Below are 14,194 nucleotides of genomic sequence, written 5' to 3' on the forward strand. Positions count from 1 at the left end.
GATTTCTTCCATCAAATTATACATTTGGTAGAGTATAATTGTGTAGTGTTCTGTCACACATTTATACTGTTTCCATACTGGTTCATGGGACAGCTTGTGCTTCCCCAGAATCTCTCCTTGAGGAGGTGGGAATGGAAGGTAAAAGATAGCTGTAAGGCGTCGGTTTGTAAGCCTGGCCAGTCATCAGAATCGCATGAGGTGCTGTAGAGAACCGCAGGCTCCTGACTTGTCCTGTCCCCATCCCCAGATCCAGGGGGGGATGGGGTGGGTCTAGGAATCTGTATACATATATATTCAAAGCTTCCCAAGTGATTGCAGTAATCAGCACACTTAGGAACTGTTCTTTTCAAATGTTTGTAGAGGAACTTGGCAGTTTATGTTTATTCTAATGGTCCACTTGGGATTCTAAAATTTATGTATGGAAAAAATTGCTTATGAGCAGTAACTTTTTTTGGAATGTCCAGCTTTAGAGTTTGAAAATTAAGTCTGAAATATCTAAAATGAGAATCAGTTTAAAATTACTTGTGTTTATCTAAACAAATAATCAGCTGGGTAAAAAAATATAACTTCCGAATGTATTAAAAAGAGACAAAGCATTTTTTGATGCTTAATTACATTGAAAGTTTTGCTCAGTTTTATTCCAAAACTGCTATTTGTTACTTCTTAAACCAGTTTTGGTAATTCCCGATTTCCTTCCTAGAAGTTGATGTATTTCTGAAAATTTACAATTTCGTAGCATAAAATTGTTTTGAATCTCTTGTTTCACTTCCATATTTAAATATAAATGTATATCTACACACGCACACACAGACACGCGCACACACACGCACGCGCACACACACGCACACACAGACACGCGCACACACAGACACGCACGCGCACGCACACACACACGCACGCACGCCCGCCCTCCCTGACCCTTAATTGGGTTTGCCAATGATTTACCATCCAAAGACCCAGCCCCAGCTTTTATGTGATTTCTCACTTAGTAAATAGGATCTTGGGTTGTGTTCACTAAGTTCTGTGTTTAACATTGTTTCCTTTGTAAATGCGTTGGTATTTGCATATTGTTCTTTACGATTCAGGATCGTGAATTGTGAGTTCCGCTTTGGGCACATCGCAGTATTTTCAGTACTAGTTTAGTTTTTGGGTTTTTTTGTGTGTCTAATTATTATTTTTGGCATTTCCTTATCAATATAAGAGTTTTTTAAATTCAAGTGTTCTGATTTATTTTATCTAATTTTTGGTTATAATTTATTGATTTCTTTGTGTTGTGGTCACATAATGTGGCTTTTATACACATTTTCTCTGTGTTTTGGGCATTTGCTTATTTTTCTTTGTGGTCTTGCAAGATTTTCTGTGAAAAGAAAAACTTAAAGTTCATCATTTTTATCAATCAGTCTGACCTTTGTCATGGAGTTCTTTAGATTCATTTGGTTAAAACAGAGCTAAGTATTTTAAACATTTAGAATATGAAGTTAACAGGCTTGAAAATTAACTTGAGTAAAAGCAATTAAGAAAACCAACATTAGCCTGGGCATTGGTGGCTCATGCGACCTTGGAGGAGGCTCCACTGCTCCAGCCGGGGTGACAGAGTCAGACTCTGTCTCTTTTCTTTAAAAAAAAAAAAAAGGAAGAAAGGAAAATCAATGTTAGTCTATTAGTACATTTTCTTATTGTTTTAAAACTGGATTTGGAAAGTTTCAAAATGCATTTGGACTGCATTGTTCTAAGGCACATTAGAAATCCAGATTTCTTTTGCCCAGATATTTCACCGTTAATTCTTACTAGTTTTCATTGTATGGCAGGAGATAGATGTATAAAAATAACTTATTTAAAATGTCAGTGTATTTTTTATAAGGGACATTCCTGGATGACAGGTGAAATTTGAACATGAACTGTTTGTTAGTTAATAGTGTTGTCTCAGTGGTAAATATCCTGAATACAATTTGTTTCATGTTTGTTCAGATGAAGTTCCCTTTCTTAGAAAAAAAGTATTGATATATTTAATAATAAGCTTGTTAGTAATGACCTGTCAAAATGTTCAGGAAGGAAAATGATACCTAAGTATATATAAAAATGTATGCCTCTCTATATATGTGGGGGGGCATACATTTTTAGTATATGTATGTATGCCGTCACACAGGAGAGATGGTATGGAGTATGTGTGTGGAGAGAGAAGAAAAGTAAAGAAAAGGGGCTGAATGTTAATATTTGATATATGTAGATGAAAGGTATATCTTTTGTACTTTCCTATTGAAAATATGTCAGAATTTGACAGTGATGAATAGCATGTTGTTAGGTGTTTGTAGGGTCTATTTTCAGGGGAAATTGACAAGTTTGTTGGTTTTGTTTTAATTACAGGTTTTGTTTTAATTAATATTAATTAATTAATAAATATTAATATTATTATTGTATGATTAGAGTTCCTGATAAAATAAGTCTGGGAACTGCTGCATACTATATATGTTCCCCACAGAGATTCATTACCATATTAGTGTATTAAGGATGCTGAGAAATAACTTATAAGGGAAACTTTCTTTAAATTAGCACTTCCCCTACTTATTTGGAATAGAATGTTCCTTTAGCAAGGTACCTCTTAATTGCCTACAGCTCAATGGAACACTAGTCTGGGATACTTTTTAATTAGAAGATTGCTTATTTCCTTCTCTATACTTATTCATTATGTATTTTTGAATCAAACAGTAACATATTGCCTAATAACTTTTGGGGATCTTTTCTGTCTGGTCTAGCTCTAACACTGTGCTGTTATCTACAAATTTGGAACTTCATTGCTGATATCTAGATCTGCTTCATCGAGGAATATAGACTTTATTTTAATCTTTTTCCTTTTAAAAAATATTTTTATGCTTTTATTTTTTGCAAAGTTAATTTGACACATTTATGAGGCATTTAAAAGCAAGGCATTCTATTACTTACTAAAAAATAAGTAGTTTACAAATGTTCACTATTGTGTAATTATTGGTGATTTTAAAGAAGAAAACATCCAGGAATGTTTTATCTTTAGTTGTGTACAGAACAGGAATACTATTACTTCCTACATTAATCTTTTCAAAGTCAATGAAAATGAGTGATGCCTAAATGAGCTTCACCATGGGCAAAAGTGAAGCTAGGCAATGCAAGCAAGTAATGGCTTCAGAGTTAAATGTTGACTGAATGAATTACCCTCGTGTGCTCTATAGCTAAATCACGTTTTGTTTTCTGTACTTCAAACAAAATGCTGAAGAGGGGATCTAAAATGGCGAAAGAGATTACAGTCTTTCTAAGTGCACAAATAATTTCAGACACATGAAGCTAAGCATAGGTCGTAAATAGGACATTGAATGACATGTAGCATGCCAATGATTTCAGGACAACAAGTGTGGCACGAGAGTATTATGTAAATGCCTTTTGAAGCTTAAAAGCCACTTATTTTGACAAAGGAAAGACAGTAATGAACTTCGGGAAGCAATTACCACAGTTTGTATTAGCTAAATATATAATGGTTCAAGCAGATGAATTCATTGGAGTATCAGAATTAATATATCCCTAATTTTTAGAAATGTGTTATAGAAAATAAGCGTGTCTTATAAAACATCTATAGTAGTTACTGTACTGTATTTCAGTGTAGAATTTGACTAAGAAGTAAAAATGATATAAGACAAATTGTAATATCACAATTTTATAAACTTTAAATGATAAATCATAGTAAATATATATTTGTAGGATGGGTGCAGTGGCTCACTCTTGTAATCCCAGCACTTTGGGAGACCGAGGTAGGCAGGTGATTTGAGGTCAGGAGTTGGAGACGAGCCTGGCCAACGTTACAAAACCTCATCTCTACTAAAAATGCAAAAATTAGGCCGGGCGCGGTGGCTCAAGCCTGTAATCCCAGCACTTTGGGAGGCTGAGGCGGGTGAATCACGAGGTCAAGAGATCGAGACCATCCTGGTCAACATGGTGAAACCCCGTCTCTACTAAAAATACAAAAAATTAGCTGGGCATGGTGGCGCGTGCCTGTAATCCCAGCTACTCAGGAGGCTGAGGCAGGAGAATTGCCTGAACCCAGGAGGCGGAGGTTACCGTGAGCCGAGGTCGCGCCATTGCACTCCAGCCTGGGTAACAAGAGCGAAACTCCGTCTCAAAAAAAAAAAAAAAATGCAAAAATTAGCCAGGCATGGTGGTGCACGCCTGTGATTCCAGCTACTTGGGAGGCTGAAGCAAGAGAATCACTTGAACCTGGGCCGTGGAGGTTGCAGTGAGCTGAGATCATGCCATTGCACTCTAGCTTAGGTGACAGTGTGAGACTGTCTCAAAAAAAAAAAAAAAAATACATATATATATATAGAAGTATTCCGTGTATTGAAAATTGAAACAAAAATGTTACAAATGTATCCATTGATACATGTAATGCATTATGATTTTTTTCTCATCTAAATAGACAACTGGTATAAAACAGTGATTTATAACAACTATTAATGAGTTGTGAGCTAGAGTTAGCTTGAAGGTGAAACAGATGAGACAGGGCATGATCCAGGCCTTTGTGTATCCACTATATTGTAATGAAAGTAATTACAATTATCTTCTAAATAGCTGCAAATATTTTTCTATAAACAATTGAAGGTGTTACATTGTTGTTAAATGTTAGCTTTCAAATTCTTCACATTTTAACCCAATGAAGTCCTTTTTAGCACACTTACAGGAATCATTGTATCATTCAGCTATTTTTTAAAATAAGGAATTGTTCTAATTCACATCTTAAGAACTTTACTAGGTTATATCTGTTGGAAGTAGGAGAAGAATCTAGATAGATGGACTAGAATTGGATTAAAGGTGATCTAGATAAACTTAGTAATTCTAATGAGGAAATCTTTTAACGTTGAAAATAGTACCCTGTTTATTTTTTTTTATGTTAGAGTCAAACCATTGCACATTACTGTGTAAAAATACACAAAGATGTTAACTTGCTGCTAAAGCCCTTTTTACTTTTGAGTCTTTGTATTTCTTTCACCTTTGTAATTTTAAGTTGTGCTTTTATCACTCATTTATTTTCTGTTTCTGTTTGGGTTAAAGTTACAAACAGCAAGTTTTTGTGTTTAAATTCCTGAAAACGTTGAGATGGAATTACAGTAATGTGTTATGGCTTGGACCCCTCGCAGGAGTGTATCTCGCAATCAGCAGTGAAAACAAAGTTTGAACAGCACACTATCAGAGCTAAACAGATACTAGCTACTGTGAAAAACATAATGGATTCAATAAACATGGCAGCTGAAGAGAAAAGGTACGAGTTCCTTTTATTGCAACATAAAAATGTTAAGTTTCTTTGTTGACTTTTGTTAAGACTGAGGTTTTAAATTGTGCTATAAATACTTCTTACACTGAAATCAACCTTGTGTGTGTAACTCATGCCTACTTATGTATTTTTAAGTGAGTATTTGAAAGTGTTGATACTTATTCTGCAACCTTGGATACATCATTTGTATTCGCTGGACCTCACTATTCCTGTGTATGAATTGTGATTTTTAAAATGTTTTGTGGCTTTAAAATATCTTTAGAGCAGTAGAAGAAGCCTTTCTTCCAGCAGATTTTTATGAAGGAACAGGTGATCCTCTTTGCGTTCAACCCACAGCCCATTTTTTGATATAGTCATACGTCGGTATTTTGAAATCACTACTTTATCCTAGTTATGTTTATTTGTTTATTGCCTGATGAACAAACAAGGTGGTGCTACCTGCCAGCCAGAAAGTTGATTTGGTAAGCAGTACCCTTCATGATACACTGCATTATTTTATACTATTTGTTCCCGTGTAAAGGTGGCAATGAATACATGAAAATACCAACATTATCGATACAAAGTATAATTCTCACAGACTTGGTGAGCTTGAAACAAAGATTGTGATGTATTAGATGTGACAAAAGTAATGATATTAAGCCTCAATAGGACCTTGAATGGACTTAAGCCAGTTGAAGGAAACATAAAAGCATCAAAGTTTAAGTCCAAGATGACATAACATTGGAATGTTAAATATATTTGCTGTTGCTGGGAACAAAAACCCCCTCATATCCCATCTAAGTCTGTTGCTTGATAATGGTACTTTCTTAGGAATGAATTATGTTCAAATGAAGAGAACTGCCAGCATATGAAACGCAAGGATCAGATCCCCGAGTCTGAACTCAGCCCCTCTGTAGAGCCTCCGTATCACTTCTGTTTAATGAGATTGTGCTCTGTTATACAAGTTCCTTCTAGCTCAGTTGCTTTGGTGTAGTTCCCAAATTTTGATCTGTAAGATTGACTTAATTAGCAATAATTTTTAAAGACATAGGACATTGAACAAAGTATAGCACAAAGAAGATGTGATTTGAGGATTGTATAATCATAAAGTCCTGAGAACACTTAAATAAAAGATCTTAAATGGATGTCACGTCTTCTTTTTCCTATATCATCTAGAGGTGAACAAACTTTTTTAAAAAAAGAGCCAGAAAATAAATATTCTAGGCTTTATAGGCCATAAAGTCTCTTGGAGCTACTCGTTGTTACAGGTTTAGAGCAGAAGCGGCCGTAGGTAGAAAACAGGTAAATGGATGGGCGTGGCTGTGTTTCAAGAAAACTTGAACAGAAGCTGCCAGCTGCCTGCATTTGGGTTGTAAGGTGCCGTTTGCCGACCCCTGCCTATTAATTAAAGTCAGTATTACATTCTCTTTTGCCTGTTCATATCTATGAAATAGTGTTTGAAGACTTAAAATTCTTATTAATCTATTCTGGTGGGGTTCATGTGCCACATGGGCAGAGAAACTTAGCTTATATCAAACCATCTGTATAAAGTGTTTTATAAGTGAAATATTACTTGAATTCCTTCAGATGTTACAAGTTTTTTTTTTTTTCTTGAGTCAGGCTAATAAATGGTTCAATACATGAATGAGTTCCATGCTGAAATGCTTTAGGACTTCAGTACACCCTGAAGTTTGATTACTCTTTGTACTGTAATAGGGCTTATTCTGTGGAAGAGAGGGAAGACCAGATTGACAGACTGGACTTTATCCGAAACCAGATGAACCTTTTAACACTGGATGTTAAGAGAAAAATCAAGGCGGTTACCGAGGAGGTGGCCAACAAAGTGGGTAACAGCAGCTTCGTGATGAAAATTATTTGGATGGAAATTATTTTTGATAATGCTAAAATGTTATTCTTGTCCCTTTAAAAGAATGTTTTAGGATTTTTCTATTTAATTTTTTGAGTAATCATCTTGTTTAATTCAACTCTGACTTTTTCATATTTTCAGGTTTCATATGCAATGACAGATGAAATTTGTCAACTTTCTGTTTTGGTTGATGAATTTTGTTCAGAGTTTCATCCTACTCCAGATGTACTAAAAATATATAAAAGTGTAAGTTAAAATACAGTTAAAATTATTCAGAGACAGTTTCTTCTTCTATACCCTCACGCATTTTAGTGTCTTCATGGCAATCAGTACAAAATGACACTGTTATATCTCTTGTGCCCTCTTGTAATAAATGTATCTTGTATAAAAAGTACATAGAAAATTTATACTTAGAATGAGATTAAGATCACTTTAGGACCAGACACAGTGGCTCATGCCTGTAATCTCAACACTTTGGGAGGCGGAGGCAGGAGGATCACTTGGGCCCAGGAGTTTGAGACCAGTCTGGGCAACATAGTAAAACCTCTAATCTACAAAAAATGAAGTTAGCTGAGCGTGGTGGCCCGTTCCTGTAGTCCCAGTTACGCGGGAATCTTAGGCAGGAAGATCACTTAAACCCAGGAGGTCGAGGCTACAGTGAATCAAGATCAAAGGTCTCCAGCCTGGGCAACAAAGCAAGACCCTGTCTCAAAGAAAAAACGAAAAAAATCGAAAAGACCATTTTAGCATTTATTGCATTTTTTATGTCTTTATAAAAACTACGTGCTTTCTGGATAAAAATAATCTGGATATTTACCATTGTTAATAGGAATTAAATAAGCACATGGAGGACAGGATGGGAAGAAAGTTGGCTGATCGATGCACCGACGAAGTAAATGCCTTAGTGCTTCAGTCCCAGGAAGAAATTATTGGTAATATTTATGGCTACAAGGTCGTGTCTGGTTTCTTTTTTCATTCATAACTCTGGTAAAGAGCTTATTTTCCTTTAGGCATTCCATTGAAGGTAAAACATTTACTATCTTTCTTAAAATAACTGTTGTAATTTTGTTCTTTCTAGAAAATTTGAAGCCGTTACTTCCAGCTGGTATACAGGATAAACTACATACACTGATCTCTTGCAAGAAATTTGATCTCAGTTATAATCTAAATTGCCACAAGTTATGTTCAGATTTTCAAGAGGATATCGTATTTCATTTTTCCCTGGGCTGGTCTTCCCTTGTACATCGGTTTTTGGGCCCTAGAAATGCTCAAAGGGTGCTTCTAGGATTATCAGAGCCTGTCTTTCAGGTATGTATCTTTGAATCTACCAGTTAAGACTCTCCTTTATTATTTTGCTTATGTGGTTTTTCTATAATAAAACTAGCTTTACAAAATCTGCGTACTTAAAAGCTGGTAGTCTCTCAGAGCCATTTCTGAGGTAGATACTTAGTTGGAGCATCCCTAATCTGAAACTTCTTAAAGGTCCAAAATCAAAATCTTTTGAGTATGATGACACCACAGATAGAAAATTCCACAAAGGACCTCATGAGAGGTCATAGTAAAAACGCAGGCACACAACACACAGTTTATTCAGTGTCCTCAAGGGAAGAAAGACTCAAGCTGCCGTGTATCTTTTCCACACATGCCCGAATTCACGAGCACACCTACGAAGGACACTAAAATGGTACGTGTGCAGGCCCAGTGTGCCCCACATGGGGCCAAGACCTTTGTGCGTCACTCACTATGGGCTTTTTACTCTCTTTTCTCTGCTGTCAAGATACTGTTTACAATGATTTTTTGTTTTTTTTTTGGGGGGGTGGGGTAGGTGGAGACAGAGTCTCCCTCTGTGGCTCAGGCTGGAGTACAGTGGCGCGATCTTGACTCACTGCAACCTCCACCTCCCAGGTTCAAGCAATTCTCTTGCCTCAGCCTCCTGAGAAGCTGGGATTACAGGTGCCCACCACCATGCCCAGCTAATTTTCATGTTTTTAGTAGAGATGGGGTTTTCACCATGTTGGCCAGACTGGCCTCAAACTCCTAGCCTCAAGTGATCCACCTGCCTCAGGCCTCCCAAAGTGCTGGGATTACAGGCATGAGCCACCCCACCTAGCCTGTTTAAAATGTTTAAAAGGCCTGCAGATACCCTTGTGGGTAACATTGATAAGAAAAAGAAGAGGCATTTATTTTTATTTATAGCACAAAAATGTAAGCTGTTGAAAAGCTGGACAACAGTATAAGTGAGAAACTTCTTACAGAGAATGATGTTGGAAGGAGCACAATATATGACCTAAAAGAACAGCTTTCCTAAACTGTTGACATTCCATGCTGAAAGTGATGAACAGAAGCTAATGAGAAAAACAGAGACAGAAAATTAAAAGTGAAGATCTTGGTCGTGTGTAGAAAGAGTGGATCCACCCATCAGCATTGCAGTGAACACGTGCCACTTAAGGCCATGCTGATCAGGAAAGAAGCAAAGGTCTATGAAAATGAACTGAAAATCAGAAGGAACTGTGAATATTCAGTAGGCTGGTTAGAGATATTTAAGATAAGATAGGATTAACTTTTTTAAAGGTATGTGGTGGTAAAGCATCTTGATCACAAAGCAGCAGAGAAATTCGTTGATGAATTTGCCAGGATTGTCTCTGATGAAAATCTGACTCCAGAACCAGTCTGTAATGCCGATGAAACATCACTATTTTGCCATTATTGACCCAGAAAGACACTGATTACAGCTGAGGAGGCAGCCCCTACAGGAATTGAGGATGCAAAGAACAGAATAACTGTGCTGGGATGTGCTAATGCGGCAGGCAGAAATGTGAATTTACTGTGGGAGGCAAAAGCTCCGGCCTCACTGTTTTAAAGGAATGAATTTCTTTTTTTTGGAGACAGAGTCTCGCTCTGTTGCCAGGAGCCAGGCTGGAGTGCAGTGGTACAATCTTGGCTCACTGCAACCTCCGCCTCACAGGTTCAAGCAATTCTCCTGCCTCAGCCTCCCAAGTAGCTGGGACTACAGGCGCACAGCACCATGCCCAGCTACTTTTTGTAATTTTCAGTAGAGATGGGTTTTCACCATGTTGGCCAGGATGGTCTCGATCTCCTGACCTTGTGATCCGCCCGCCTCGGCCTCCCAAAGTGCTGGGATTACAGGGCTGAGCCACCGCGCCCGGACTGGGAATGAATTTCTTACTAGTCCTTATTGTACTAACAAAAAGGCATGAATCCCTGGGGAACATCTTTTCTGATTGGTTTCACAAACATTTTATACGAGCAGCTCTTGTGTACTTACCGGGAGGCTACGCCAGGTGATGACTGCAAGATTTTGTGATTCCTTGACAACTCCTCTGCTTATCCTCCGGCTGAAATTCTCATTTCTAAAATCATGTTTCATTATTTCCACCTTGTGACCAGTGTGTTCTAAGATGAGTGAGAAGTAACTGTAAAACACCTCGGGCAGCATGCTGGCAGGAGTGAACTGAGGCACGGGTGTGGAAGGTTTTCAGAAGGAGTTCAGGATGAAGGGTTCTGCATATGCCAGCACGTGGAACACAGTGACTCTTGTGTGTGCCTGCAGTCTCTGCCTGCGACTACCTTTAGTGATGATGAGGAGCAAATGCGTGACTTTGAAGTATGTCAAGTGAGAAAAAAATGACGTCTGACCTCCTTACTTATGCAAAAAAATGATATCTTCAGAGTCCAGCCGTAAACTGGAAGAAGAGTATATCAAAGAAGTGTTTAACATTGATAATGAGGCTTCAGTTGCTCATTCATTTACCGATTTTAACTGATGGGAAAAGAGCTAAAACGCTTCTAAAGCAAGGTGATTATGATGTTGGTGATAATGAAGACGATGCCATTAACTCTGTACCTATAGGCAGCGTGGCCATGGGCTGACTGAAGCACTAGAGCAGCGTGCATTCATAACAGAACAAGAAATAGGTTTATAAAATCAAGGAGAGACTTCCTCGACAACCATTGTTAATGAGGCCAGTAGGTGGTACTGCAGGAAACATTTCAGAGGCCATCCAGCAGCATGTCGTCTTACGCCTACAGAACCTCCTTGGTCCCTCAGCGGCTTCTGATGTTTCTTCTCACCTAGCAAAGTACAGTGTACAGTAACTTTTTAATCAAAACAGCACTGTAAGTGTTAATGCAGCGAACTTGAAAGCCTGCCATTGTTGCTAGCTGATACCGGTGTTTTGGTGATGCAACTGTGCTCAGTTTGAATGTGTTATTTTTTCACTATTAATAATGGTGTGTCTTATATTTTTACTGTTAAGTTTCTCTGTGTGAATAGGTGTAAGAAAATGATTGCTTGTCAGTAGCATATAAATTCCATCAAGAATGATAGTGATGCCAAATAGCCAGTGTTCACATGGGTGGCTGACGTACAACACTGTGTTTTCTGAGTCAGCGTACACAACCTTTGTTTTATGCACAAAATTATTCGAACATTGGATAAAATTACCTCAGGCTATGCAGATAAGGAATATGAAACAAGTGAATTTTATGTTTAGATTTGGGTGCCATCCTCAAGATAGCTTGATCTATCTATGAAAATATTCAAAAGTCCTAAAAAATCTGAAATCTGAAAGACGGTCCCAAGCATTCCGGATGGGGGCACTTGGCCTGTGGGATGCATAGGAGAAAGCCAGCCCTCGAGCTTCCGTCCAGTACCGTTGTAGTGGTGCTGCGTTCAGTTTTGAAAAATTTCTGTTTTCTTAAAAGACTTGGTTTCACGTTTCAAATAAATTAGAATAAATACAAGCATTTTAAAAGAAAAACCTTTAAAAATTTATCAATTCAGTAATTTTTTAGAAAATGTGTGAAATTGTAAAACCATCACCACAACTCAGTTTTAGAACATGTTTATCACCCCACGGCCTTCTTACTCATTTGTAGTCAGTCACGATTTCCACCTCCAGCCCACCACTAATCTGCCTTCTGTTTATGGATTTGTCCTTTCTGGACATTTCCTATAAATGCACTCGTATAAAATGTGGCCTTATGTGACTGATTTCTTTCACTTAGTGTAATGTTTTCGAGGTAAGTGTTGTAGGACGTATCAGTACCTCGTTTCTTGTTTCGGCTGAGGAGTATTCCATTACAGATACAACACTGTCCTTTCATTAGTTGGTGGACACTAGGGTACTGTGTACTTTTTGGCTCTTATGAATAATGCTGCTGTAAAGATTCATGTGCATGTTTTTTATGTGGACATGTGTTTTCATTTCTCTTGAATATCTGCTTAGGTTCTAGTGGGTATAGAGTAGTATTTCATTGTAGGTTTGATTTGCATTTCCCTAATGTCCGATGATTTTAAACATCTTTTTGTGTGCTAACTAGCCATTTGTGTATTTGCTTTTATGAAATGTCTAGTCAAAGCTTTTACCTATTTTTAAATTATTTGGGTCCTGTAGGGTTGCAGGATTTCTTTGCATATTCTGGATCAAGTCCTTTCTCACATACATGGTTTCCAAATGTTTTTTATTTGTTGTTTTATTTTTTGAGACAGGGACTTGCTCTGCCCAGGCTGGAGTATAGAGGCGTGATCACAGTTCACTGCAGCCTCTGCTTCCAAGGAGCTGGGACCACAGGCGTTTGCCACCACACCTAGCTAACTTAAAAAAAAGTTTTGTAGTCACAGGGTCTCACTGTGCTGCCCAGGCTGGTTTCAAACTCCTGGTCCCAAGCTATCCTCCTGCCGTGGACTCTGAAAGTGCTGGGACTACAGGCATAAGCCACCGCGGCCAGCCCCAAATGTTTCTCTGTCTGTGGCTGTGCATTTTGAGGTTTAGTAAGTTTTTATTTTGTCCTTTTTTTTTTTTTTAGTTTATCTTGTGTTGCTTCAAGGATTGTGCTTTTGTTGTTAGTTTTTTTAAAACTTAGTTTGTTCCTCTTGAGAGTTGAGGGCCTTCTGTTACATTGAGACCCCATTGTATGTTATGAAAATTTATTATTGTTCATATCACTGGTCCATATTGTAGACAAAAATTTTCAAATTAATTTTCTACATATATGTGTGGTATATGTAGGGTAATTTTTTTCTCCCATAGATTTGCTACTGTACTTGTAAAGAGTTCTATAAAGGTAACTTTAATTCGTAGCTGTTTAAGTGTAATAACCTTTTTGTTTTCGGCAGCTCCCTAGATCTTTAGCTTCTACTCCCACTGCTCCTCCCAGTCCAGCAGTGCCAGATAATGCATCACAGGAGGAGCTCATGATTACGGTAGTAACCGCGTTGGCTTCTCTTACATCTAGAACGTCTATGGGCATCATTATTGTTGGAGGAGTGGTAAGAAACATTTCTTTTAGTATAATTAAAATGGAAACATTTGCAAGGCTGCCTATTAGATCACAAAGGAAAAGGTGCATGGTGTTCTGTTTGTAGGATCTGTAAATAATAGGAAAGTTTGCAGGTTAAAAGTGGTGAATTGTCAGAAGTCTTATCTTAAATGTTTTAAAACACATCTTACCGTCTTTAGGAATGAACCATCACCATCCAGCTGGTCTTTAATACTTCCTAAGCATTTTAACATCACGGCTCACAAAGAAACATTTGTGCATTCGGTAATAACAAAACCCTGGTGCCTTATCTAGCCTCCTCTGAATATCAAGGGGATCTGTCTTAAGTATTAAATACTGTTTTTAGTAGTAGTTCTTACTTGTTTTTTTTTTTGAGACGGAGTTTCGCTCTTGTTACCCAGGCTGGAGTGCAATGGCGCGATCTCGGCTCACCGCAACCTCCGCCACCTGGATTCAGGCAATTCTGCCTCAGCCTCCTGAGTAGCTGGGATTACAGGCACGCGCCACCATGCTCAGCTAATTTTTTGTATTTTTAGTAGAGACAGGGTTTCACCATGTTGACCAGGATGGTCTCGATCTCTTGACCTCGTGATCCACCCGCCTTGGCCTCCCAAAGTGTTTTTAAAAAATATTTATGTCATTAACAGCATAGATATACTTGTTTTGGTTTTTGAAAGATATAACCTAAAATATTTAACATTGTTTTATTTTTGAGATATAATTGAATCAGTTTGTCAGATCTGGTGGCTTAC

At 37.8% G+C, this 14,194-nt stretch overlaps 1 protein-coding gene across 3 annotated transcripts in view; it reads left to right on the forward strand.

The window, feature by feature from the left end:
• MFN1 (mitofusin 1) overlaps positions 1-14,194 on the forward strand; it is a 40,233-nt gene that overhangs the window by 19,396 nt on the left and 6,643 nt on the right. For all 3 annotated transcript variants that reach the window (XM_021674529.2, XM_021674530.2, XM_064366824.1), the window contains 6 exons: positions 5,160-5,281; positions 6,989-7,115; positions 7,281-7,385; positions 7,969-8,071; positions 8,218-8,447; positions 13,279-13,431. In XM_021674529.2, coding sequence (XP_021530204.2) covers positions 5,160-5,281; positions 6,989-7,115; positions 7,281-7,385; positions 7,969-8,071; positions 8,218-8,447; positions 13,279-13,431 — 840 coding nt within the window. The remainder of the gene's footprint in view (positions 1-5,159; positions 5,282-6,988; positions 7,116-7,280; positions 7,386-7,968; positions 8,072-8,217; positions 8,448-13,278; positions 13,432-14,194) is intronic.

This window comes from Aotus nancymaae, unplaced genomic scaffold, assembly GCF_030222135.1.
Source record: "Aotus nancymaae isolate 86718 unplaced genomic scaffold, 86718_ANA_hifiasm-v0.15.2.pri h1tg000067l, whole genome shotgun sequence".
In the NCBI taxonomy this organism is placed as follows: domain Eukaryota; kingdom Metazoa; phylum Chordata; class Mammalia; order Primates; family Aotidae; genus Aotus; species Aotus nancymaae.